General features: G+C 53.7%; 2 protein-coding genes across 9 annotated transcripts in view; one reads left to right on the top strand and one right to left on the bottom strand.

Moving 5' to 3' along the window:
- The window catches only part of CCDC92 (coiled-coil domain containing 92), a 30,532-nt gene extending 27,162 nt beyond the window's left edge, over nucleotides 1–3,370 (top strand). For all 5 annotated transcript variants that reach the window (XM_082698594.1, XM_082698592.1, XM_082698593.1 and 2 more), the window contains 2 exons: nucleotides 74–115; nucleotides 1,972–3,370. In XM_082698594.1, the coding sequence (XP_082554720.1) occupies nucleotides 74–115; nucleotides 1,972–2,747 (818 nt within the window). In that variant the 3' untranslated portion in view covers nucleotides 2,748–3,370. The remainder of the gene's footprint in view (nucleotides 1–73; nucleotides 116–1,971) is intronic.
- Nucleotides 3,371–3,964: 594 nt separating this feature from the next.
- Nucleotides 3,965–24,497, bottom strand: part of DNAH10 (dynein axonemal heavy chain 10) — a 134,850-nt gene continuing 114,317 nt past the window's right edge. The window contains exons 58-79 of one of the 4 annotated variants that reach the window (XR_014302639.1): nucleotides 23,693–23,874; nucleotides 22,491–22,627; nucleotides 21,337–21,554; nucleotides 19,922–20,143; nucleotides 19,499–19,646; nucleotides 17,869–18,148; nucleotides 16,981–17,210; nucleotides 15,677–15,950; nucleotides 14,079–14,183; nucleotides 13,381–13,535; nucleotides 12,758–12,909; nucleotides 11,573–11,756; nucleotides 10,798–10,998; nucleotides 9,904–10,113; nucleotides 9,643–9,738; nucleotides 8,852–9,023; nucleotides 8,087–8,218; nucleotides 7,718–7,907; nucleotides 7,437–7,604; nucleotides 6,081–6,261; nucleotides 4,859–5,004; nucleotides 3,965–4,377 (exon numbers count right to left, since the gene is read on the bottom strand). Coding sequence is in view for 3 of the 4 variants with exons in the window: in XM_082698588.1 (XP_082554714.1) it covers nucleotides 5,662–6,261; nucleotides 7,437–7,604; nucleotides 7,696–7,907; nucleotides 8,087–8,218; nucleotides 8,852–9,023; nucleotides 9,643–9,738; nucleotides 9,904–10,113; nucleotides 10,798–10,998; nucleotides 11,573–11,756; nucleotides 12,758–12,909; nucleotides 13,381–13,535; nucleotides 14,079–14,183; nucleotides 15,677–15,950; nucleotides 16,981–17,210; nucleotides 17,869–18,148; nucleotides 19,499–19,646; nucleotides 19,922–20,143; nucleotides 21,337–21,554; nucleotides 22,491–22,627; nucleotides 23,693–23,874 (4,078 nt within the window). In the remaining variant the exon portion in view is untranslated. Of the gene's footprint in view, nucleotides 6,262–7,436; nucleotides 7,605–7,695; nucleotides 7,908–8,086; nucleotides 8,219–8,851; nucleotides 9,024–9,642; nucleotides 9,739–9,903; nucleotides 10,114–10,797; nucleotides 10,999–11,572; nucleotides 11,757–12,757; nucleotides 12,910–13,380; nucleotides 13,536–14,078; nucleotides 14,184–15,676; nucleotides 15,951–16,980; nucleotides 17,211–17,868; nucleotides 18,149–19,498; nucleotides 19,647–19,921; nucleotides 20,144–21,336; nucleotides 21,555–22,490; nucleotides 22,628–23,692; nucleotides 23,875–24,497 lie in introns of all 4 variants that reach the window. The other 3 variants (XM_082698590.1, XM_082698589.1, XM_082698588.1) reach the window with 3 other exon arrangements.

Raw genomic sequence — 24,497 nt, 5'->3', positions numbered from 1 at the left:
TGTGGGAATTGGGTCTGCATTTTCAGTGCTGAGGAATGCTTTACAAAATTAACATATACGGTTTCCTTTCTAGATTTAACATATGAGCTGACACTCAAAAGTTCGGACCAGACAGGTAAGAACTTCCTCCCCAAAAGTGAACGGCGGCATTATTTCTGGTTCTGGCACATGTTGGTGCCATTTGTTCTCCAGCTGCACATTTAGAAGAAAGTACATCTGCTGGGAAGTGTTGCACGTGTGACCAGAGCTTTCTAAGAAAAGATAGGAAGTTTAGAGCCTGAGATGTTATGACGGCCTGTCAGTGGAGTGGGAGGGAGGAGGGGTTTATTTTCTTTTGGTGGACACATATATTTGGAACGTCTTTTCTTGACTTTGATTTTTCTCCAGCGAACATCTTCCTTCTCTAATCAATAAATTAATGTAATTTAAACCGGAAAGAGGAGAAGGAAAAGGAACAGGATCCCACCTCTTCAGTTCCTGGAGCTTCACCCAGGGCCTGGCACAGAGTAGGTGCTCCCAACACACTTGTTGAGTGAGGGACCAAATGACCAGATCGTCCCCAAAGGACTATGAATACCTTTCTCTAGACTGCAGTCCCAGAAATGCTTCCCCTCAACCCGAATCCTCAGGGACTCCCAAAGGTATTAGCCTGATGGCAGCTGGGGCAGAGGAGATAGAACAGGGGCCCCTGTGGCCAATGACAATTAGTTGCTCCCTGGAACTGACTTGGGATTTGAAAAATGCAGAATCCACACTGGAGTCAAGATGTCTTTTCCTAAATAGGCCACACTCCAGTGGCATCTCACCTCCCCAGGACTGGAAATCACTGCTTTACGTTAGTGGAGGCAGAGCCTACACATCTGGGGGCACGGGGGGGCGGGGGAGATACAGGCTCCTGGACCCCCACCCTTGGAGGTTCTGATTCCAAGGCTCAGGGAGGGCACCTGAGAATCTGTTTAGAAAGTGCACCGGTGATGGCACCTGGCTGGCTCAGTTCATAGAGCGTGTGACTCTTGCTCTCACAGTTGTAAGTTCATGCCCTCTACTGGGTGTAGAGATTACTTTAAAACAGTAAAAGTGAAGTAAGAAAAGGAAGTAAAGTGATGTAGTGACTGAGCGCTCTGGTAGCTGGGGAAGTCCGGCTCTGTGTGATTAAGAACAGTTGCCTCAGCTCTGTGCATGTGCATCTTTTATGGGGAAAGAAGGAATCTTCTAGAAAGGATGCACATGTGGAGGAGGAGGTAGGGCAGAGATTCCTATAGAAAGGTGGAAATCAGTAAAATAGGAGGTGTTGATCCCCGGGAACAACGGTCACAAGAGCGTCTCTGTGGAGTTTCAGGGAGGCAGGGCAGACGGCTAGAGGAGCTCCTGGCAAGTTGGGAGCCAACAAGCATCGGTCCATAGCCCTGGCTTCAGAGCCCCGCTTGGCCTGCGTGCCCACGTGAGACGTGCCCGCAGACACCGGCTCCTGGCCTGGCATGGGCCCCCGAAGCCCAGGGGAGTCCCTGAGCGGCTGACGGTGGGCACACACGGGGAGGCACAGGCTGACCGGATGAGCAGGGGGACCGTGTGGCAGGGAAGGCGGCAGCCTCCCCTCCGCAGCTTCAGAGCTGTGTGCTCAGCTACGGACGGAGTCTATAGCGATCTTTCCGAACAGTGCTTGCGGTGGAGCGGGCGCTTAGTGCCACCCAAGCAGGCAGGAACAAACGGGGAGCAACTCCCACTAAGTATTCCCTGACGGCAGCTAGCCTGGGGTTGCCCGCTGTGACCTCAGCGCTTGAGAAGCGTGGAGGCGTCGCTCTCTGCGGGGAGCCAGGGAACGGGGCGCTGCGGGCACTCAGCCTGCACCCGCTGGGAGAGGGCGGGGTGGTGGGAGCAAGAGGCCCAGGGGAGGGGAGGCCGGCCTAGCCAGAAGGACTCCTGCCTCCGCGCCGGGGGTGCTAAATCCCGCCTCTCGGCTTGCTCTTCCAGGAGATGGGGCTTCCAGAAGCAGCGAGCTGAAGAGGAAATGCGAGGAGCTGGAGGCCCAGCTGAAGCTGCAGGAGGAGGAGAACAACGAGCTGCTCAAGCAGCTGGAGCAGAAGAACGCCATGATCGCCGTGCTGGAGAACACCGTCAAGGAGCGCGAGAAGAAGTACCTGGAGGAGCTGAAGGTGAAGAGCCACAAGCTGAACATGCTGTCCAGCGAGCTCGAGCAGCGCGCCGGCACCATCGCCTACCTGACCGCCCAGCTGCACGCCGCCAAGCGGAAGCTCCTGAGCGCCGGGGGGGCCTCGGACGGCAGCCCCTCCGGGAGCCCTGTGCTGGCCAGCTACAAGCCGGCCCCCCCCAAGGACAAGCTGCCTGAGACGCCCCGCCGCAGGATGAAAAAGAGCCTCTCAGCCCCCCTGCACCCGGAATTTGAGGAGGTCTACAGATTTGGGGCCGAGAGCCGGAAACTCCTCCTGCGGGAGCCGGTGGATGCCATGCCTGACCCCACCCCGTTCCTGCTGGCCAGGGAGTCCACCGAGGTCCACCTCATCAAGGAGAGGCCTCTGGTCATCCCCCCCATCGCCTCCGACCGTGGCCCGAGCGAGCAGCACAGCCCGGCCCGCGAGAAGCCACACAAGGCTCACGTGGGGGTGGCCCACCGCATCCACCACACCGCAGCGCCGCAGGCCCAGCCCGAGGTGGAGACGTTGGCGGTCGACCAGGTGAACGGAGGGAAGGTCGTGAGGAAGCACTCAGGGACGGACAGAACTGTGTGAAGCCTGCCCCAGGCGACCCTTCACCCTCGGCTGTCGATGCACTGTGATCACTACAAGGAAAAACTCATCCATACCTTTTTTTTTTTTTCTTAATTCCCATGCATGCCAAATTTTTTTCAGACCTGTCAACAGATGATTCTTCTCCTGCTCCTCTTGCCCTCTTACTGACACCAAAATACGATCGTGTCCCTGCTGCAGAATACGTATTTACTAATCGCTGTGGCCAAACACCTGTGTGCCGAATCGCTTGCTTCTAATCCCACTTTGTGTACCTCCGCGCGCTCGTGGACAGAGCACAGGCCGCAGGCTCTATCACTACTCGATGTTAACGAAATTGATAGTCACACGCCTCATTATACAGCCGGAGCAACACACGCCGACCGACCTTGACCCCTCGCTCCAGTTTCCAGGGCAGCCCCTGCTCCCTCCTGGAGACCCTGTAACCTCCCGACGAGCCTTTCCCAGGGCGGCACAGATAGCCCAGCAGCTGTAGATGTGTATCTCGGGAACGGAACAAGCTGATGTTACTTCTCATACCACCACAATCTGAACGTGTGTTCATATTTTTTGTTAGTCTTATCCAAAATGTTCAAGATCCCAACAAACTTTATTTTCTAAACCTGCCTCTTTCTGTTTTGTGTCTTTTATTAAACCACCTGAGGGAGGAGCTGAGGGGAGGCTGTGGGAGGGGGAGAAACAGCTGGCCACCCCCCAGCCCCGCAGTAACTATAGCATTCTCACCCCATGTTCTCTCCCACAGCTCCCGCCCCTGAGAAGGCTCTGTGCTTCCAGGTTCTGGCAGAAACTCCCTGTGCCTGTGACTGGTCCCTCCCCTCAGCCCTGCTGGTGCTCCAGCCGGCTGGTCCCTTTGGGAGTGTAAAGCCACTCCTGCCCTCCAGCAGGCCTGGCCCCCCAGGGTGTGTGAAAAGAAGGGATGCCCAGGAGCCAGGCCCAGATGCTCTAAGTCTGCCCCCGATCCCACACAGGTCCGGCCGGGTACGGGTAGGAGCTCATACAGGGAGAACATGCCAGCTCAGGGAACTCACCCCTACCTCCACCTGGTAGGCTGGAGAGCTCTGGAAGTGAGCAGGGGTGACAGCAGGCAACTGTGGCCATCTCTGGTGGGGTGGCCCAGGAAGGAGACTCTGCCAGACCCTGCCCAGCAGCCCAATCACACGTCTCCTCTAAGAAGGGAAAGAAAACGACATACCTTAAAATGTTATCTAGTATTTACTTCTCAAATACGCAGAATCCTTAGAAACAGTTTAACTCTTCAAGTTAAACTTAAACATCTTAAGTTCTACAGAAAAAGTAAATCAGCTGATTTCAAATGAAAAGAAAATCCCGTGTCTCTCCACCCCCAGCCGCTCCAGGCCCTGAGAGCTGAGAGCTGACCGCAGACGTGACCACCGCTGCCGAATGCCTACATTTCCACCGCCAGCCATGGACGGAGCTGGGTGTGCAGGTTTCTTGGCCCAGAGGGTCAGTCGGAATTCAGGGTGAGGCACACCCCCTGCAGCACCCAGTGAGAAATGTGCTTGGAGGTGAAGAGATCAGCTTCAAACACCAGGCCGACTCCCATGGCGTTCCTTCTCATGGAGGTGGTGTAAACTGGCGTCCGGAAGGTGTTCTGCAAAGGAGAGGCAAGTGAGGGGCACCACAGGAGGGCAGAGGAGCTCAACCCCGGGCTATGGGACACTCCTTGTGCGAGCTAATGGTGCAGTGTACACCCCCCCCCCCTCCCTGATCCCGGCTGGCTGCCCCCAAGCACAGACAGGGCTGCTGCTTGGGGACACGCTCAGGAAAAGTGGATCCGGGCTGCATGAGCCAGGAGGACCCTGCTGCTGCCGCCGCCCTGGGTGTAGGGACTTGGTCAGGCAATGCCCACAAGACATGATGGGAAGGGAAGCATTTCTCCCTAAGTTAGGCTGGACCACAGCTCAGAGTGTGAAGCCACGCCGCCCGGCAAGTCTGCTTACACGCCTGTGCACGCGTGGGTCTTCCTGTGAAGTGACTCCACGCTCTTGCCCTGGCTCAGGGCTTCTCCCCCACCCATGAAAGGTTAAAAGGCAAGACCATCTGAGCCACCCCAAGCGTGACCCCCTCCCAACCTGCAGTTTGAGGCGATGGGCTTCGATGGGGATAATCTTCAGAATCGGTAGATCGACCACCAGCACCTTGGGTTTGCTCTTGATAAGACACCCTCTTTCTACATCCCAGTCAGCGCCTTCTAGATACAGTCCTGAGACGAAGCATCCTGGAAATACCAGGAAGAGACCGGGATTCACGGGGGAGGCACCGGCAGCTCTCCCGGATGTCCGTGGCTCATGCACAGAGACAACCAACCGACTCTCCTTCCCCAGACACAGCCCAGGCCTTCTTCCAAAAGAGGGGACCGTCCTTCCTTCCCTTTGCAGAGCAACAGCCCAAACAGGACACTCTGTAGACCCCACTGAGCCTCCCCCATGGCCTCAGTGAAGAGGACAAGGGGTGGTCGCCTCCCCCAGCAATCTGCTTCAAGGCTCACAGCCCTAGACCACTGGACCCCCGGGTTATAAAGACAAGAGCACCAGTCGGTACCACAGCAAGGCCAAGTCCTCCCCTCTGAGCCAGAGGGAGTGGGAGCAGGGAGCCAAAGCCCAGCAGAGAAAATGGTGTCTGGGGATAGGACACAGCAGACACACACAGCGGCAGGGAAGAGGACAGTCACCCAGAGAGTGTGGTGGCCCTGACACCTGCCAGTTCCTCTGAGACCCCGCTGGCCATGTGCTACGGGATGGTGAGTACCCGTGTCTCCACTGTGAAGCCTATCTCTAGGCTTGCTCAAGAGGGCTTTTGTTGCTCATGGTTAAATGTCCTCCGACTCCGGGGCCCAGCCCTGGGAAATGGCAGCTCCCTGCCAGAGTCTGCGACATCACTCACCAGTGTGAAGGGACCTGACCTTATATTTTAATGGGTTCGACCTCGTCTGACCTGCCTTCTGGTACCCATGCCCCAGTGCCCTCAGGGTTTCCAGGGAAGTCTTCAGGTGATCCAGTTCTTTGAAAGACCTAACTCTGACCAAGAAGCCCACTCCCCACAAACGAGCAGGGTGAACAGGGTTCAGGCCCCTCCTGATATCACCCCAGGTCTCAGTGCTGAAACTGGAAGAGCAGCGCATGCGGTCGCCCTCAGAGAGGTCAAGACACAGAGAGTGCCCACACAGCGCCGCCATCCGCAGCAGCCTCACTTTCAGACACGGGCTGGCCCCGTCTCGGCCCACACCGCGCTCATTGCTCTGACTCGGGGACGGCTCAGGGAGGAGCCTCCCCAGCACGCCGGCCGTGGCCGTACCTTGTCCTGCCCGCTCATTCACTTCATCTGCATCCTGGAACTTGGTCACTTGCGTGAACAGGGTGGAGCGGTCCAGTGGCCAGTTGTTCCTCCGGCAGGTGGCCTGCACCAGGGCCGTGAGGTAGGACTCTGGGATGTGCAGCCCCGAGAGCCACATCACGCTGGGCTCACTCTCGGTGACCTGGAGGGAAGGGAGGGAAGCTGGCAGGAGCCCGGGGCCACCATCAAGTGCCAGGGCCAGCGCAGACCAGACGCTTGGTTCACGATAAAAACGTGGTTCACCTTGGCAGCCAAAAGATGGGCGTGGGAACAACCAGGAGTCTGCCGGGGAAAACAAGCTGAACTGCCCGATTCCAGAAGGAGCAAAGATTTAGATCTAAAAGAACAAAGCCACAGAAGTACCAGATCAAATCTCCACTGAATGTTGTCAAGATCTTGGAGTTGGGAGTGCAAAACCCAGAGGCCATACAAGAACAGACTGATACATTTGACTAATAAAAAAGTAAGACTTTCTTACAGAAAAAAATGCCATAAGCTAAATCAAAAGACTTTTGGCAAGCCGGGGGAAACACAACAGTGGCACATACAGGGCTAATCTCCTTGATAGACAAAGAGCTCTAAGAGACAATTTTAAAATGGAGAATTCGATAAAAATGAAATCAAGACACAAAGACAATTCACAGAAAAAGAAATGAGGTACGCTTGGCCTCACCATAAAGAAATGCACACCCAAACGTATTACTATTTACCTATCACGGAGAAAAGATCCAAAATATTAAGAGCACACAGTGTTGCTGAGAGGGGAAGGAATGCTAGTGTTTGTTCACTGTGGGTCTCCACTTCTCTAGAAGACCCTCTGACCAGAGCTGGCAGAATGTGAAATGCACAGGCTGGGACCAGCTCTGCCGCTGGAGGGACTGGCCTGTGAAATAACACTCGTGCATGTGACCACAGACGCCGGTGCCAGAGCACTGCCCATCCTGGCTAAAAAGAGAAGAAACTCAAATGGACCCACCTAAGTGTCCATCAGGGAAAGGACGTGGAACACCTGTAAAACAGAGTTCCCTGAAAAGAGTAAGTTCGATCTAAAGGTACTTGGAAGAACGACGGCCAAGATGGACTTCGAGATGAATAAATCAGATTGTGCCTACTAGGCTTCACGGTCTTGGAAACAAAACAAAAAGGAAAAAAAAATACAGGTATGCCTGTAGAGTCAGAGACCATTTCTTGAACACCCAATCAGCTGCGAACAGAAGGTACCACTTCTGTTGAGGAGTTAGAGAGGGGCTGGGGGCTGGAGGTGGTTGGGGGGCAGTCTAGGCCGAACCAACTAAGCAACAGTTGCCACTTGCTTACCCATGATGTGTACTGGCTGAACCGCCGCAGGAAGTACAGCATCCAGTTCCCGAGGGACTTCAGCGTGTCCGGGGCAAGCTTTCTCCAGATATTAGGGATTTGTCCAAGGAAAAGAGACCTGGCTACGTCATCTAACTCGTTGCTCATCCCAACTTCTCCGGCCAAGGCCTGTTTGCAGAATCAAGGGCAGTCAGGGGAGACCGTCAGAAACCTGGGTGATGCATCGAGGTAGGGGTGTGCCTGTTAGGGACAAGCTCACCCTCTGAAGTTCAGCCAGAGACCTGGACATCCGTACGGCGAGCTTGTTGAAGCGTTCCAGCTCTTGCAGAAGGACCACCGACGTCGGGGAGATGCCCACCCCGAGCTGCTTCCTGATCTGGTCCAAGTCAAAGATTTTGGGCATCTTGTTTTCTATGTCCTTGGCAACTTGGCCAATGTAATCATCTCGGCTAATGCCGCTGCTGGATTCCCCTAAAACCAAGACACTTTTTAGGGAAAGCAACGCACCTGAGTGTTAGGACTGGGGCATCCTGAGCCTTCTGGTTCTTGGAAAGGCAGCAACAATATACAACTCACAAGAACCAACTGCACCGTGTGCCAACACCTTCCACCCTAACCAGACCAATTCTGCCCTCCGCAGTAGACTTCACCTGTCTGAGGCTGTAGCTCCAGCAAGTGGGCCCACATGTCCCGAGCCGCCTGAGTGTAATATCCAATCTCAGCATTGGAATGAAGACCAAACACTTCAGGTGTGTTGGTCAGTGGGAGGGCCTCAATGGCTTCTATAATCAGAAGAGAGAATACACCATCACACCATCCTCGATTTCCGAGGGCCCACCACCTCAGAAATCCCCAGATATGCAAGTCTAATTTCTTGCATGTGTTTTTAAATTAAAATTCTCTACCACCACACCCTAATCCAGTTCTATGTTTATCATTTATCAGAACGGCTCACTGGGCTTCCCGGGGACCACTCTGCATTTTTCTAGGCAGAATCTGATATTTGTCTTCATCCTAGGACAGGAAATTTGAACTAACTCCCATCAGTGCTGAGGCTAGAAAGAACGCACTGGGCCCCCTAAAAATCGTAATGGAGCATGCCCACCAGCCGAGGGGTCAGAAGAGCCATCAAGCCACCCATAGAACAGCTGAAATGTGTGGTGGGTCTCCCTTAGAAAACACTTTTTAAAAAAAAAGATTTTATTTATTTATTTGACAGAGATCACAAGTAGGCAGAGAGGCAGGCAGAGAGAGAAGGAAACAGGCTCCCCACGGAGCAGAGAGCCTGATGAGGGCTCGATCCCAGGACCTCGGGATCATGACCGGAGCCGAAGGCAGAGGTCTTAACCCACTGAGCCACCCAGGCGCCCCAGAAAACACTTTTAACATACATTTTAATGCCCAGGAAATCTCACCAACGAATTTTTCCTTTACATCACCAACGGGGATTTTGTAGTCTACTTCCTCATTCCGGAAGAAGTGGAACGGCTGGAAAGTGTCAAAAATGAAGTCTCCCAGGTACTCATCCATGTAGATGGTCAGGATGCGTCGATCGAAGCTGTCGATGGCACGTCCTCCATACATGACCTAATGTACAGGGACCGAGAGCTGGCCTGGAGTACAGGAACCAGCAGGGGACCCCTGAGACCTGATGTGCCCTGAGGGATCCTCCTGCTGGCCTGGCCACTGTGCAGCTCAAACCATGTTGACAGCAAGCCTTGCAACCACAGTGAACAAGAGGTGCCCTCACGAAGTGTGGCGAGCCCATATGCCATTTGCCAAACCCCAGAACATAGTGAACAGACCACAAAACCACCAAAGAAGCCAGCTGCCACTTTGGTCTTTGCAATTGGTGACATCCCTCTGTGTGCCACCTGCAGGCCATAGCGGGGGGGTGTGGGGGGGGCGCTGTATAAAGTAATGGTCTCCAGAGTGGCCCTCCATGCCCACCAGACAGGAGAAGATTACAATGACAGGCCCAGGGCTGTGCTGTCCCCTGCAGAACGTGGCCCCCACAGTGATGTATCCAGAGCCTGCGCAGAAATGGAGCCCAGCAGGAGAAAGACACCCGTTGTGACAAGCCAACAGAATTCCTCAGAGACCCAGGGCCTTCAAATGACAGGTGGCAGAAGCAAGTGGGGAGTCACCAAGGGCTCAGAGGTGCTGCACAGGGCACCAGGTCACAGCCCACAAAAGACATTCCCACCTCTCCAATGAGGTACTTGAGGCTGCCCCACGGGATCCTAGGGTCATGTTGCTGGAAGGCTTTTGTTAGGTACGTGTTCAGAATCTCCATGCAGACCTTAAAAGAGGAGGGACAGGCATGGTTATACTCCACCCCACAAAGTCACTCACGCGCTGACCCTCCCCTGAAGTGTGGGTGGGAGCAGCTGGCTGTCGTGACCTTGGAGAAAGGGTGGGGGGAGACGAGCCGGCTGAGGGGGAACAGTAGCCACCACGTCTTCACCTGGAAGTCAGACTCATTGAAGTCATAGTACACGTTCCACCCGATCTTCCCGAACTTTCTCCTCTCCTGCACCACGGCGTGGAAGAACGCCAGCACATAGACCAGCGACTTGAAGGCTGGGTGTGGACACTGCTCCAGCATGTCAGGAGAGATCTTGAAGTACGTTGCTCTCATGTTGAGTTTCAGCCCGTTGGGCGGCTCCGTAACAACCTGTCAGAAGACACATCGTGGCCAAAACCACAGACCCATGAGCCTGGGCTTGGAAGAGGCAAGAGGTAAACTGTAGATCTCTCGGCTTTCCCTTCACCTCTGTGCGGCCACCCTTCCCCTCCCCCACATAGCAAACAGCTCTTGGGAGGGGCCCAGCCAAGAAGTTAAGGAACGAGAGATTGTTCTGGCTCCTGTTCATTAACTGAACCAAAGAAGGTTCTTTAGCTTCTCTGGGCCATAGACTCTTCAGATGCAAAATGGAAGTAGTTAAGTTTTCCCTCAACTGGCCCCTGATAACAGGTGACGAAACAATCTTTCCAAACACGGCTTCTCTGGAGAGTCAGTTAAGCGGGATGGATAAGCCTATCACTAGAGAGAAAAAAATGTTTGATAAATGTGAAGTTTGGGAAAACGAACCCAGACAGGATTTTGGATACATGCGGAAGTGGTTGAGACAGGCCTGTCGTAAATGTCCCCCCCAAAACTCATCACCCAATCCAGGACAGCGCCTTGCTCAGGGGAGAGAGGGAGAGACAGACGCGGGAAGGGTGGGCGTGAGGGGTCCTGCTGTGACCCAGGTTTATTTGCAAACACACATGCACGCACACACAGCGGAATGGCAGTGGTCCAGGGCATGGAGCTGGGGGCACAGGTTGGGGAGGGGGTGTCTGTCTGAAGCCAGACCTTCAAGGACTTCTGCAGAATCCCAATGGGGAAGCCCTTGGTGGGGTCTGTGGTGAGCCACAGGCGGAAGTCTGGGTGGGGCTTGGTGATCCTCTCCAGGGACTTCTCCAGATCTTTTAGCCACTTGACCAGGAGATGGCAGTTCTGCAGCATCAGCCACTGTCCACGGGCCACCGCCGTCTCCAGCAGCTGCAGAGCCACCTGCACCGCAAGACAGGGGAGCGGCTGGTGTCCCAAAGCCACACTGGCCCCATGCTCTCCAGAGATGCACTCCACGCCCCTCCCAAAATAAATAGCCCACCCCAGCAGGAGCCACAAAGAAGCCAGGGGCCCAGGAGCTCCAGAGGCTGCCTTCAAAGAACTGATTGCTCAGAGTCCCTTCAGGGCCACTGCTGTGCTGCTGGGCCAGTCCAGGTTCTCTGGGACAGTCGCATAGACACCCTGACTTCGGCCGCAGCCATGCCCCAGGGGCAATGACTGCCCTGATCTGAAACGGATGTCACCAAGACTGGAGGAGATGACAACTATGTGTGAACAGACCTTAGGAACAACAGGCCACAGCGGCCAGGCGGGGTCAACAGTGACCGTGAGCTTGCTCAAGGACCATGCAGCTGTCACACATCATCCGGGCCCTGAGTGTTGCTGCCCAGAGGACCAGCAATGCACCCAGCCCGTGCAAGGAGCAGTACCCTTGAAACCACACACTAACCCACTGTTAACAGAGGCCAGGGACCGCTCTTAAATTCAGAGTTTGTTCCTTCCAACAACGAATTACCTTTTCTTGGCCTTGACCCATGGCGAGGAATTTGAGGCGGTTTCCTCCAAAACCACTGCGCTCGGCTAATTTCATAAGGTCGCTGGCAGGGTCAGAGCCAGGACTGAGGATGAACACAATGGGCGAGTTGGGAGTGCTCTGCTCAAAGATGGCCTCGAAGCTGATCATGGGGGGCTGCACGTACCTAGTGAAGGAAACAAAGTGGGGACTTGGAGGACAGCCACAGCGAACTCGGTCACCATATCCAGAACCTACCGGCTGTTCCTCTGGCATAGCTCTGCACAGGTTAGAGTGTCTACATACTCGTCACACACAGGAGGGTGGACTCCTAGGGGACATGGGACCCACTGTGTCCCCCAGCACTCTCCAGGACATCCGTGGGGGCGCCTCCCAATGGGCCCTTCCAGGCAGATGTCCCCACATCACCCCCAGAGTCTCCATGCCGACAAATCCACAGGTACGTCCTGAATGGCCCACTTCTCAAAATTTTTGAAAATCAGTTACCAATACATCAGGCCTGGGCGATTTCACACAGAAATCCAAGTTTGTAGCTTCTTTCCAAGAGTCGGGGGACCCAGCCACTCAGGGGCCCCTGCCAGCTGGTGTGAGTCAGCAGGAGCTAAGGGGCAGCTGTCCTGTGGGCCAAACTTGACCTCTCCCGTGTGCCGCCACCCCCGCCAGCCCCACTCACTGATTGCCCTCTGAGTGGGGTTTGCCAGCCCAAGTTCTCTGCCGGGCTTCCGTTCCAGAGTCGCGCTGTCCAATATGGAAGCCACTGGGCACAGTGGCCACTGAGCACTGGGTTACTCTGGGCAACTTACTGTCCCTCTGGGCAGTAAAGTCAAGTTCACACGGGACTTTGATGAGTTAATACCAAAAATAAAGTATCTCTATAATGTTTATATTGATTACATGTTGAAATGATATTTTAATGTGCTGAGTTAAATAAAATGCTATTAAAATTAACTTCACCTGTTTCTTCCTGAGTGTGGCTTCTAGAATACTTGACACAAGCGGCTCCCACTATGGCTCTCCCAAATAGCTCGGAACTCGAGTGACTAGCACTGCCTGACGACAGGGCGGCGGCAGCTCTCTCGGAAGCCAGGCAGCCATTCTATCTCAAGTCCAAGATGCAGGGGGAGACGCGACCGCAGCAGAGCCGAGCAGACTCGGCCACACACTTACTTCTCCCCCATTGTTTCAGTCACGTAGTCGGTCACCGCCCGGTACACCCGATCCACGCGGAAACAGCGCAGAATAAGCAACTTCTGGAAAGGGGTGACGTTGTTGTAACCCAACGGGAACGGGAACTGCTCGAGGGAGTCGAGGTCGCACCACTGGGAGAAGCACAGGACATTCGTGGTGGCATCAACCCAGACACAGTACAGGCCCCCATTGTTACATGAAGGTCCCAAAAGTCACTGTAAAGGAATGAAACCTACACAAGTACAAGCCGCAAGGCCACTTTTAGTCTAATCTGTCATTTTCCACCCCCTGCCCCAAAACTACGAACTTCAGAAAGAGAGCAACTGAGTCTTTTTCACTGTTGAGTCCCCATGCCCACCAAGGGACATGGTCTGTGACAGGTGCCCATTTCTCAGATGGGTGGACAGATGGGTGGATGGTTCTCCCGCAACACTAGCGAACCAGATAAAAGAGAATTCCATCAAGGGTGTTGGAGGGCGCGGACTCCACCCTGACGGGGTCGCTCAGGCTCATCTTCTCACTCATGAGTAAGGCTACGGTTGGAGTCTCAAGCCCACCGACATGGAGGGAAAGGAAGGAGGAGACACAGACCACGGTCTCACCTCCTGCCAGACCGCCACGTGTTTCTCCACATCATCGGGAAGATTCCCGAAGTTGTCTGAGAACATTTCCGATAAAAGCATGATATCCTCCCATCCCTGGTCAGACAACCAAGCGCAGGGCTTTTTCCGTCGGCTCTTCTCCAGGGAAATGTTTCCTAATCTCAACAGAAGAAGGGAAGTAAACAGCCCGCAGCAGTACGCCCGGCAGGAGCGAGCCGCTCCAGACTGCGACTCTCCCAGACCTGCGTCTCCAGAGGAGACGGACGGAGGACGTGCAGGCTTGCCTTGTCACTAGCCGGGACCCCTCCCGGGCAGCTCAGCATGGCCTCCCGTCTCGGGGCAGCCTGTGGGCAGAGACCCGCTGCTCTGGGCCAGACCACAACCATTTCTGAGGCTGCAAAAGCGTCAACTGAAGTATTTAGTAACCCGGTGCTATGGGGAGGTGCCTGGGGGGCGCAGTCAGTGAAGCTCTGCCTTTAGCCTTCCTGGGATGGAGCCCCATGTCCAGCTCCCTGCTCAGCGGGGAGCCTGCCTTCCCTCCCCCTCTGTGGCTCCCCCTGCTAAAGCTGCGCTGCTAGAAGCCGAGTTCGGAGGAGAAGTTTGGTAATACTGTGGTTCTGACAAATTTACATACGTGTGCAGCAGGGGTAGGGGTGGTCAAGGGAGCGGGGAAGAATGAAAGGAGACACGTCCTTCACCTTTTAAGAAGAAATCTAATTCTTCCTGGGGGACTCGGCCTTCTGCTTGTTCTATCTTGATCGTCATATTGAAAGAAAAAAGTAACTTGTGTCTCTCAAACAACCCTGGAGGGAAACATCAAGACGGGCACCAATGAAGTAAATCCACTTTCGAAGTGGAGTTTCCTACACACAACAATCTTCAGCGTAGAAATAAGCTGCAAGGCCCGACATGGGGGGCGCCCAGCCCACCCCCCAGCCCTCTGCCCCCAGTGCTGGATGTCCGCAGTGTCTGAGCATACATAGCGCGGGCTCTGTCTGCACAGGGAGCCCACGAGCCGGCCTGCCATTCTGCTCACTCGTGTGGGTCTGCAGGGGCCCTGCCCACCACGCCCACCAGGGAAAGCAGAGCCACCCAAAGGCAACTGGGTCCAGAGCCACCTTCTAGATGGAACACAGGCCGTTTGCCTGACTCTTGAGTGTGAGGTCTTTGTCCCGTGTCATCTAAGAGAGGCGTTGACACACTCCCTGTAAAAGGCTAGAGAGGGGACGCCTGTGTGGCTCAGTCATTAAGTCTCTGCCTTTGGCTCAGGTCATGATCCCAGGGTCCTGGATCGAGCCCCACATCGGGCTCTCTGCTCAGCGGGGAGCCTGCTTCCCTTCCTTTCTCTCTGCCTACCTGTGATCTCTGTCTGTCAAATAAATAAATAAATATAATATAATGAATAAATTAAATTAATAAATAAAATCTAATAAATAAAATCCAATAAATAAATAAACAAAATCTAGATTTTATCTGTTTGACAGACAGAGCTCACAAGTAGGCAGAGAGGCAGGCAGAGAGAAAGGAAGGGAAGCAGGCTCCCCGCTGAGCAGGGAGCCCGATGTGGGGGCTCGATCCCAGGACCCTGGGATCATGACCTGAGCCAAACGCAGAGGCTTAACCCACTGAGCCATCCAGGCGCCCCAATAAATAAAATCCTTTTTTAATAAATAAATAAATAAAATAAACGAAAAAGTCTAGAGAGGCAGTACTTCCAACGTTACAGGCAGGTCTCCCTAATAAGGACTACGCGCCCCTGCAGCAGGGAGGCAGTCGTAGCAGACGTTCAAACGGCTGCAGTTCCAGCAGCACATTATTTACACGAACAGGCAGGGGGCCAGACCCGGCCTGCAGCTCACTGTTTGCCCACCTGAGCGGCCCAGCAGGCACATTCCACCAACAGATTCGTCAGGGATAGCGGGATGCTGAATGCGAAAGTTCTTTAAAACACACACACGTGCACGCACACACAGAAGAAAAACTGTCTAAGTCAACATCTGTGATTTGAAGTCTACCTTCTTGGCCGCAGGCGTTGGCTACGTAACGGAGCCCTGTAGGGACAACAGTCCTCAACCTTCCTCCTGCCCAACTGCAATGGGCTGAACTCTGTTCCTCCAAATCCATATGTTGAAACTCTGACCCCCAGGGCCTCCAAATGTGACCGTGTTGGGAGAGAGGGCCTCTGAAGAGGGAATGAAGGTAAACAGGCCGCCAGCATGGGCCCTCGTCCTCAGCAGAAGAGATGTGGATACACAGGCGCCTGAGGGGCACACACGCAGACCAGAGGGGTGCTCACCCGTGCAACCGTAGTTATAGATGTTGAAGGTCAGTGTGTCCATAATGTTCCGCAGTCGCCTCATGAGAATGGAATCAGGCAGGGACTTCTTAAGCGACAAGCCGAAGACCTCCAGGAAGGCGATGAGGGAGTACTGGTACATGGCATTGACCAGGGCCATCTCGGACAGCACGAAGAACAGGATGGCCCCCCTCCTGGCGGCCGGCCTGTAGCCGTCCCGCAGCCTGTCGATATCCAAGGCTGTCTTCTCCGCCAGCTTGAGCTTCTCCGATACCTAAAGAGAAGGTGCACATCACTGTGGAGATGGGGAGACTGACAGCGTCACCAGGATGACTTTCCAGGGAAATGGGCGAGAAAGTAAGGAATGCAGAGAGCAAGAGTGGGAAGGAGCAGCAAAGAAATCCGTGCAACGCTCGGGGGGTGGGGGGGACCACAGGACACGCCCCTCTTGCCAGATATAGTGCATGTTTGTTGGCTGGACTCCCCAGCACCTGTGCCCCGTCCTTCTAATGACAGTCCCTGACTAGCTTGGAGACTCCAACTTCCCTCCTCATCCCATATGTGGGGTCCACCCCAATCCCAGGAGAGGAGCACGTGACCCAGACCTCAGCCAGTCCACACACAGCATCCCCAGCTGTGAGATCAGCCTGGGGTAGGCATGTGACTAAAATGACTCTTGGGACATTCATGATAGGGACAGGTAACGACTCTCACTCTTCCCTTTGGACCTTAACCTGAGGGGCCATGAGGCCATACCCACCTGGTGACCATGAGGGGAGCCTGGCTCATGGGGAGGCGGAGAATAAAGCCAACCCAACAGAAGCCCAGAAATGCAGAGAAACTAAGTCCTAATGGTATGTTTAGAGTCTTGGATCCAGCCCTGCCTGAAGCCATCCCTGGACTTTGTGTATTCTAAACTAATAATTTCCCTTCTGACTTAAGCCAAGTAGAGCTGGGTTTTCTATCATTCTTGACTCAAAGGGGCTGATCTAATGCACAAGGGTCCCTGGGAACACCTCCAGAGCTCCCCTCCCCATACTGCACCCCAATAAATGTGGCCTGTTCTCATCAGGAAAAACCTCAGGTGACTTAGGGCCCAGATCTGGTGCCAGCACAGGTGGCTGTCCCCCACACCCCCACCTTACCCTAACACCTCAGCTTCTAAGATGCAGGAATGAGGCCCTGAGATCACTGAACCCAGTTTCCTCCTTGAGCAGATGAAGGGACGGACGCTCCAAAAGCACATCCAGGAACCACCCCGCTCCCTCCCTCCCAGGGCAATGCACCTTCTATGCAGATGATACCTCCATGGCCTTGGATTTGGTCTCCTCCAGGGTCTGCACTAGCTCCACATTGTCCAGCATGTTTCCCGTGGAGGTCGCCAGCTCCCGAAGGAGGGAATCTTCCAAATCCTTCAGCAGGTTCTTGTTCTCACTCGTCTCCTGGATGAGGTGCTCCCGCTGCTCCTCCAGCTCGTGCCTCTCATAGGCCACCAGCACACTCAGCAGCTGGTCCTCGAGACCTTTCAGTGTGACTATGGGAGCAAGGGGAGGCCGTCACCACTGGACACCCCGCACATCCTCGCCTGCTGCACGCCTGTGCCCGGTGCGGGCAAGCAGAGGGTGTGGCTGAGCCCGCATTTGGGGAACTTGAGGACTGGCTCCCGCCATTGCTCCAAAGCCACAGGTCCAAACAGTCCAGAGATGCCCCTCCACAGAGTGGTGGGTGACAAGCCTGCAGAGGCTCCCATCGATTGGGCAGCCCGAGATGAAAGTATACCCAACCTACTTAACCCATGTAGGCAGCTGTAGGACAACCCTAGAAAGTGTAAGAAATGGCACCCAGCTCCTAGCAGAATTCAGTTGGGAGGAGGGGAATCCAAAACCATGCCACATATTTAAATGCAAAAACAAAATAACTTCCTGCCCCAGCAGAATGGGGATCCTACCCCACTCCAGGCGTGGGTATCCGAGCCCTATGGTCCAGACCCAGCGCGCCCAGACACGCGTCTCCCTGCCTCCCAAGGGGGGGACCCAAGACTTCATTGTGAAGAACTGGCGGATGAAGATGTGACCCTGACAGCATGACCTGGGGTCAGCAAACAAAATGGCGTCCCCTGAAAGCCCTGACTTCCCATTGCGGTCTCCGTGGTAACCGCCCCAGTTTGCCACTGGGCTTGTATACATCCTCACCCGTGTAGTTGATAACCATGGCCTTTCCAAACACGGATGGGGTGTATCTGGGATTGGCCAGCTTGGTGTTTAGGTACAGCCTGAAATTTGAGTCGTAATCCACTTCCTTATCGCCCAGTATGATGAACTGCCGTCCTTGAGACACTTTGATATTTTTCTCTAAGACGTTATCAATTACGGGGTCGATGTACTCATCCACGTCATGGAACAGGAAAGGGCTCCCATACTTTATGGACATCTCCAGCTGCTTCAGGAAGTCGGGGTCATTAAAGGAAGCCACCTGGAAGACAGGGGTGCTGTGTGCTCAACAAACACACAGGGAGAGTGCCTCGGGAGCAGGGAGTGGGCGCACCCTAGCCTCAGAGGGAGCCAAAGCAGAGAAAGAATGGGGGCAGGGGATGGGAAGCAAAGCACAAGACCCATAGAAACCAGAAACCCATCAGGTTCAGGGTCTGAACAGCCCTAAGTAATCACGACAGAGTCTCACGACCCCTCACAGAATGGGCCATCTCGGGCCCCCCGGCAGGCTGACAGCAGGGGGAGGTCGAGGATGAACTCTGCATTAATAATATTTGTCTCACTGTAGCTCTGTGTATATTTTAGAGACATACCTGCCCCCAATAGCATGGACATTCTCAGGAGCAAGGACCAGGAAAAAAAAAAAATCAGGAAAAAGTAAAACTGAGAATCATGGGTTTGGGAACTAGTTCAGCAAAAAGTGACTGGACCCCAGCAATTTTACCCAGGAAAGCTGAACACATACGCCCACCAAAAAAGCAAGCAAAAAAACCAAAAGGCACATGAACGTTCACAGTAGCATTACTTGTAACAGCCAAAAAGTAGAAATCATGCAAATGTCCATCAATGGATAAATGAATGGTAGAATGTTGTCCATCCACACGACGAACTATGATTCAGCCATGAAGAGGAAGGAAGCGCGGACTCCTGCTACAACTGGGATAAGCTTAGCAAACACGATTCTCCGCGAAAAAAGTGAGACACAAAAGACCACACGGTGCATGATTCCATTTGTGTGAAACTCTTAAAAGGAGGCAAATCCATAAAATGCATTAGTGGTTGCTAGGAGACGGGGGGGGGGAAACAGAAGGATGATGGCGGACGGCGAGTAAAGCACACAGCATTGCTTTTTGGGGTGGTAAACCCTGATCCTGGTGATTGCATAATTCTGCATATAATACACTAAAAACCACGGAGGTGTATGCTTTCAAAGGGTGAATTTCACAGTATGCGAATTACATCTCAACCCAAAGATCCTGAGGTATATTTCCTCCAGTCCAAAGGAAAAAAGTGACTGAGCATCTTGGTCCAACACGTACAGGTAAGGGGACACAAAAATAAGGAAAACACGATGTCCAGCTTCAAGCTGCTCATAGCTGGGAGGTAACACACGGGTAAGAAAGCAAAGCCCAAGGCAGGTCATGCTGCCCTCAAGAACTCAACAGGGCGGGTGAGCTGAAGAGGGCAGGGCTCTGCCCAGGGGTGAACAGGACATTTCAGCTCGGTATTGCCAGGGGCACAGGGCTGCCAGGTAGAGATGGTGGGCGAGGCAAGCTCTGCCCTAAGTGTGGGAAGTGAGGGCAGAGGACACCCAGGGAGGACCTGGCCATACCCGCAGGTTATTTTTCTCTTCTTTTCTCTTTATCCAGTTGAGGGCCTGTTGCTGTGGGTCGATGCAGAGGGGGAAGCGGCTGGCCCGGGTGGTAAGGATGCCGTTCTGAATCGAGAGCTCATCAGGGGGCAGTCCCTGGGATCCCCACCTGGAAGGGACAGTGACAGGGAAGTCTGTCTTTCTTGCCATGTTGTAACTGAGTGCTAAGGGTAGTAAGACTGGCCTTCCAGAACAATCTACCCACCCCTAGGCTGCTCCACCCTTCCAGGGTGAGCTGGATTTGCAGCTCACCCTGCCATTTCTGTACAGGCAAGTTGGCTGCATGCCTCGCTCTCCCGGGCCAGGGTGATGCCCACGTGGACCGCTCACTGACCCTACCCCACACAAGGCACCCACGTCCTCCGGATTCAGGGTCGCACACACCTGCTGATCTCAACATCATCTGTGAGCAGGTTTTCTAACCGGAAAGGCTGGCTCAGAGGAATCTCCCGCTCCAGGATGTCATTCTGCCAAACTTGGTAGACCATCTGGTCACGGAACTCCCACGTGAACGCGCCCTCGTAGCTCAGGAAAGCCGCGCACAGCAGGCAGTCCCCCAGCAGCTTCACCCGCCGGTGCATCAGCTCATCTAGGTCATTCAGCCACCTGGCACAGGAGACGGGGGCTGCGGTAAGCCGTTAGCTCTGGCACAATCAAAAGGAACATTCGAGAAGAGCCACCTTGACACACTGCTAACGGGGCTAGCCAGAAGGAAACATTGTTGGAGATAGTCCCTTCTTCTAGAAACAAAGTCGGAAGACCTTGTTCAATTTTAGGGCTCAGAACCCAGCATCTAATGGGCTGGAGAAATGTTTACAGGAAGCATCTAGTCTCAAAGCTATTTATTAAGTAGCAATCACGTTGTCTCTTTCTTTTTTTTAATAAGTTTTTTTTTTTAAGACTTTATTTACTTATTTGACAGAGATCACAAGTAGGCAGAGAGGCAGGCAGAGAGAGGGGGGGAGGCAGGCTCCCCACTGAGTAGAAAGCCCGATGCAGGGCTTGATCCCAGGACCCTGAGATCATGACCTAAGCTGAAGGTGAGGCTTTAACCCATGAGCCACCCAGGTGCCCTGTTTCTGAATGCTTTAAATCAGCAGTTTGCTGACATGCCCAGCAGAACTCCTGAGCTCAGGTCTTGCTTGGTGACAAAATTCTACCCAAGATAAAAGGGAGTAGATGTTTCCCTTGGCCCCTTCTTCTAAACAGCAAAAACCATCTAGGTTTTAGAAATACTGAAAATGGTTTGTTTCCCACAAGCAAACAGTATTTTCTAGTGTCTTCAGTATAACTTGCACAGGTGCCTGATTAGAAACTACTCTCGCATCCAGCAGACCAGCTCTGGCCAAACGGCCTTGCCCCGAGGCACCAGACAGCCCTACCTGCTTAAAATTGAAGCTCAGGACTGAGCCAGACTCAAGAGCCCTTGGAAGACAGCTGCCCCACAACCGAGGTGGACCCCCCACTCCAGACCCACCCAGGACGTGCTCGGGGTTAAAGACCACTAGGAAGTCAACCTTTCCAGAACAGACAGAACCTTGCCAGAGGCCGCAGGTGCCTCCCTGTCTCCGCAGCTAGCCTGCCTCCGTCACCCTTGACAACTGTTCAATAAACCGCAGAACTTGTAAAATGGCCTTAGCCACGATAGTAGTGAAATCTGAACTCTCCCAAGAGGTCTCCAGATAAAAGCACAGCGTGGTGGAAAGAAGACACGGTAAGAGATTCGGGCCCCGGCGTTCACGGACAGACCACAGGGTCTCCCTCAGGGCTGTCATCAGAGGGGTTCCTCAGCCGCTGACCTGACGTTCTCGGACCCCAGCCCCGAGATGAGCTTGTCCGCCGCGATCAGCCGCCTCTCCATAATCTCGGCTTCTTCCTGCAGCATTTGCTTTTCCAGAATGGCGGCCTCGTACTTGGCCCCCAGGGCTTCCAGCTCCCTCTGGATCGCCGCCAACTCATTCTGGATCCTTTCTAGTTCGCGCTTGGTGAGGTAGAAATTCCGCTCCAGCCTGGCCACCTGAGGGAAGACAAGTCCCAGAATGCTGGGGAGGGGGACCACAGTGGGGCAGGGATGAACGAGTCTAACCCCAGGGCTTAGGTCTACACCGCGTTTCTAATGTTGTTCCTACTTCTTGGGGCCACTGTATGCCCTGCTGAGGGACGTGGCTCCTTTCCTTAGTCACCTAGCATTGGCTTCAAAAGCTCTAATCCCATTGGAAAACAAGATGTCCCACACCCAAGTTCGCAGATGGCTTAATTTCCATGCACGCAGAGGTCATGGTAAAATGACACTGTGGTTCTAAGTCAAAAACTCAAAAGAACGCGTCGAGAACAGTCCTCGCCTTCCACCCGGTCCCACATTTTCTAGGAACAAAATTCTGAGGGATAAAGCAGTGTCAATATAGATGATCAAATCAACCTTGTAACTCTCTTTGTAGTCTGTGTTCTACATGTTACTTTGACCCAATGGTTCTCAGGTGGGGCCGACCCAGAGGACAGATGGCCACGTCTGGAGACATTCTGAGTGGTCAGATCTTGGGGGTAGGGATAATGGCATCCAGTGGGCGGAGGCAGGGGTTCCATTACACAATCCTACAGAGCACATTACAGCACTCCCCCCACCCCCCGAGAATGGTCCAGCCCCAAGGGTCAGTAGTGCCAAGACACAGCATCCTGCTTGAATTACAGAGGATGATTTTTACCCATTTATCCTACTCTTTGCACACAAAATTTGAAAGCCTTCCAGACTTTGGTTCTGTCCGTCCATTCACGCTATCTAGACGAGAGTGATATAATTCAGGCCTCTCCTTTATTAGCGGTGGTGGAGGGGATGGTTATGTGATGCAAAATCAGAACCTTGCTCGCATTTGTCCAGCAAAGCTGTGGACGTATTAATTCCAACTCCAGATTGCTTCCTGGGCAGCTCGGTTTAGGTCTTACACCTGGACAATACCTTTTCTCTTTTGGGCTTGATTTCTCTAAAAACGTCACAGTAGCCCATCACAGCTTCAACAAACTTCAGCATCCCCAAGCCTGCTTTGCTCACAGCTTCCATTTCTTCAGTTGTGGTATTAAGAGTCTTCAAGAGACCTGATGATCAAAGATGGAATGATCTTGATGGGTCACAAGGCCCATCTTGGGAAAATAAAATGGGAAATAAATTGCCAATGGACAAGCGCCACTAAATGAGTTCTGTGTAGGTGGGTGCTTAAGACATGAGTGAGGGGCACAGGTTACGGCCACCTAGGACATCCCTATGATCCAGGCACCTCTGTGTCCAGGGTGTCCATGGGGACCCCCAACTGTGCAACAAAGTGACTCAGAGCAGGTAGCTAGCTGGAATTCATAGGCTGTGATGGGTCACCATCACCTCTCCCCGCCCCTTCACCCCAAGGATAATCTCACGCAAACGGAAACCCACCCAATCAATATTCAGGTAAAGAGAGGTCCTTGGGTTTTTTGTAGTTGTTTTATCCTTTGTGTTTCATTTAGCTTTGTTTCTGAGTGGCTGAGAAAGAGCATTTGATAATAACATTCTGAACAAAGCATGAAGATAAACAGTGACCCTGTGAACTTGAATGGTTTTTTGCAAAGACTGAAACCTTGTTCCCACTGGCTGAGCATCTAGGTAGGACAGGCATCTGGCTCAAAGGGAAAGCCGGCATTCTATAACCGAAGACGGGGAGGCTGGCTGTGGGCGGTACAAACCCCTCCTCGCCCGTCTCCCAGGGACCTACAGGAGACTTCATACTGGCAAAAGGTGCAAGGGAGAAGTCAGGGGTGGACCATCTCTTGCACCACCAAGCCTGATGCATAAGATGGACCGAAGAGGTGGCCAGACTGGGTTCCATAAGAGGATCCTATTTCCTAAGGAGAAACACCAGAGTGATAGTTCTTGAACGTTTGGAAGGATAGGCTGCTACTGACCCTCTAGCTCCCAGCCCTCCCATCTCACACAACGGTGCCTCCACCTTGCTCATTTCCTCTGGGAATGATCCTTTGGCCTATTCTGCCCAAAGAGCCACAGTGACAACTGACCCCAACAGGAGGGTCGGCCTCTGACAAGCCCCCTCTGTGCTCTCCATCCCTACTCCCAAAGTGTGAACTGTCAGACGGAGACAGACCCTGGCTCTTCCTGCGTCCGTCCGTACGCACCTCTGATATTTTTCACCTGGCTCTGCGTGATCGAATCAAAATCAATCTCCATCAGAGACCTCAGGAAATTCGGGTCAGACATCATGCCCTTGGCGGTCTTCCAGTTGAGTTCCTTGTACCCTTTCATGATGAGGATGCACTCACACACCGTCTGCACCTGTTTGGGGGGCTTGGCAAAGGATCTGGTGAGAAATAAAAATGTGTGTGAATCAGACCCAGGACGTGCCCAGGATCTAGCCTGAGAGTTTAGAAAAGTTCCAGAAAGTTCCAGAAAAAATGGCTCAGCCCAGAGTCCTTTCTTAGAGGTGACACAGCATGGAGGCCAAGGAAGCCATATCCCAGCATGGACTTGGGCTCCTCAAGGGAGGTGGAAGCTGCTCCCAGGGCAGGGACTGGTCTCAGCCACCGGGGACCAGAACCACAGGGGCGGGTATCATTAAAACGCAAACCCAAGCCACTCAAGCGTGAGTCAGTAGGTCAAGGAGGAGCGTGAGAATCCATGTTTCTAATGACAGCTTGGCACAGCTTCTCAGACTCTGCCGTGTAGCCACCGGCATTACTGCTGTCCTCCTCCTCCTCCTCCTCATCTTCGTCCTCTTTTCTGTTTACTAGATGAAGAGACGGCGCTCAGAGTGTCTAGACAGGCTGCCTGTGTCCACAGAGCCCGTGAGGTCCAGGGTCCCCACATCCAGGGCTCCTTCCAGGCTAGGTCACCCCTTACCTGTTTCCTTTGCCTTTGAGGAGACCAGACAGTCACTCGGCCCCTCCAAACACTCAGATGTCCAGTGCCTTCCCCCCTCCAGGG

Source organism: Mustela nivalis (genome assembly GCF_964662115.1).
Source record: "Mustela nivalis genome assembly, chromosome: 14".
NCBI lineage: Eukaryota > Metazoa > Chordata > Mammalia > Carnivora > Mustelidae > Mustela > Mustela nivalis.
Note: the sequence above shows the minus strand (reverse complement) of the source record. Positions and strands in the feature narration are given on the sequence as shown.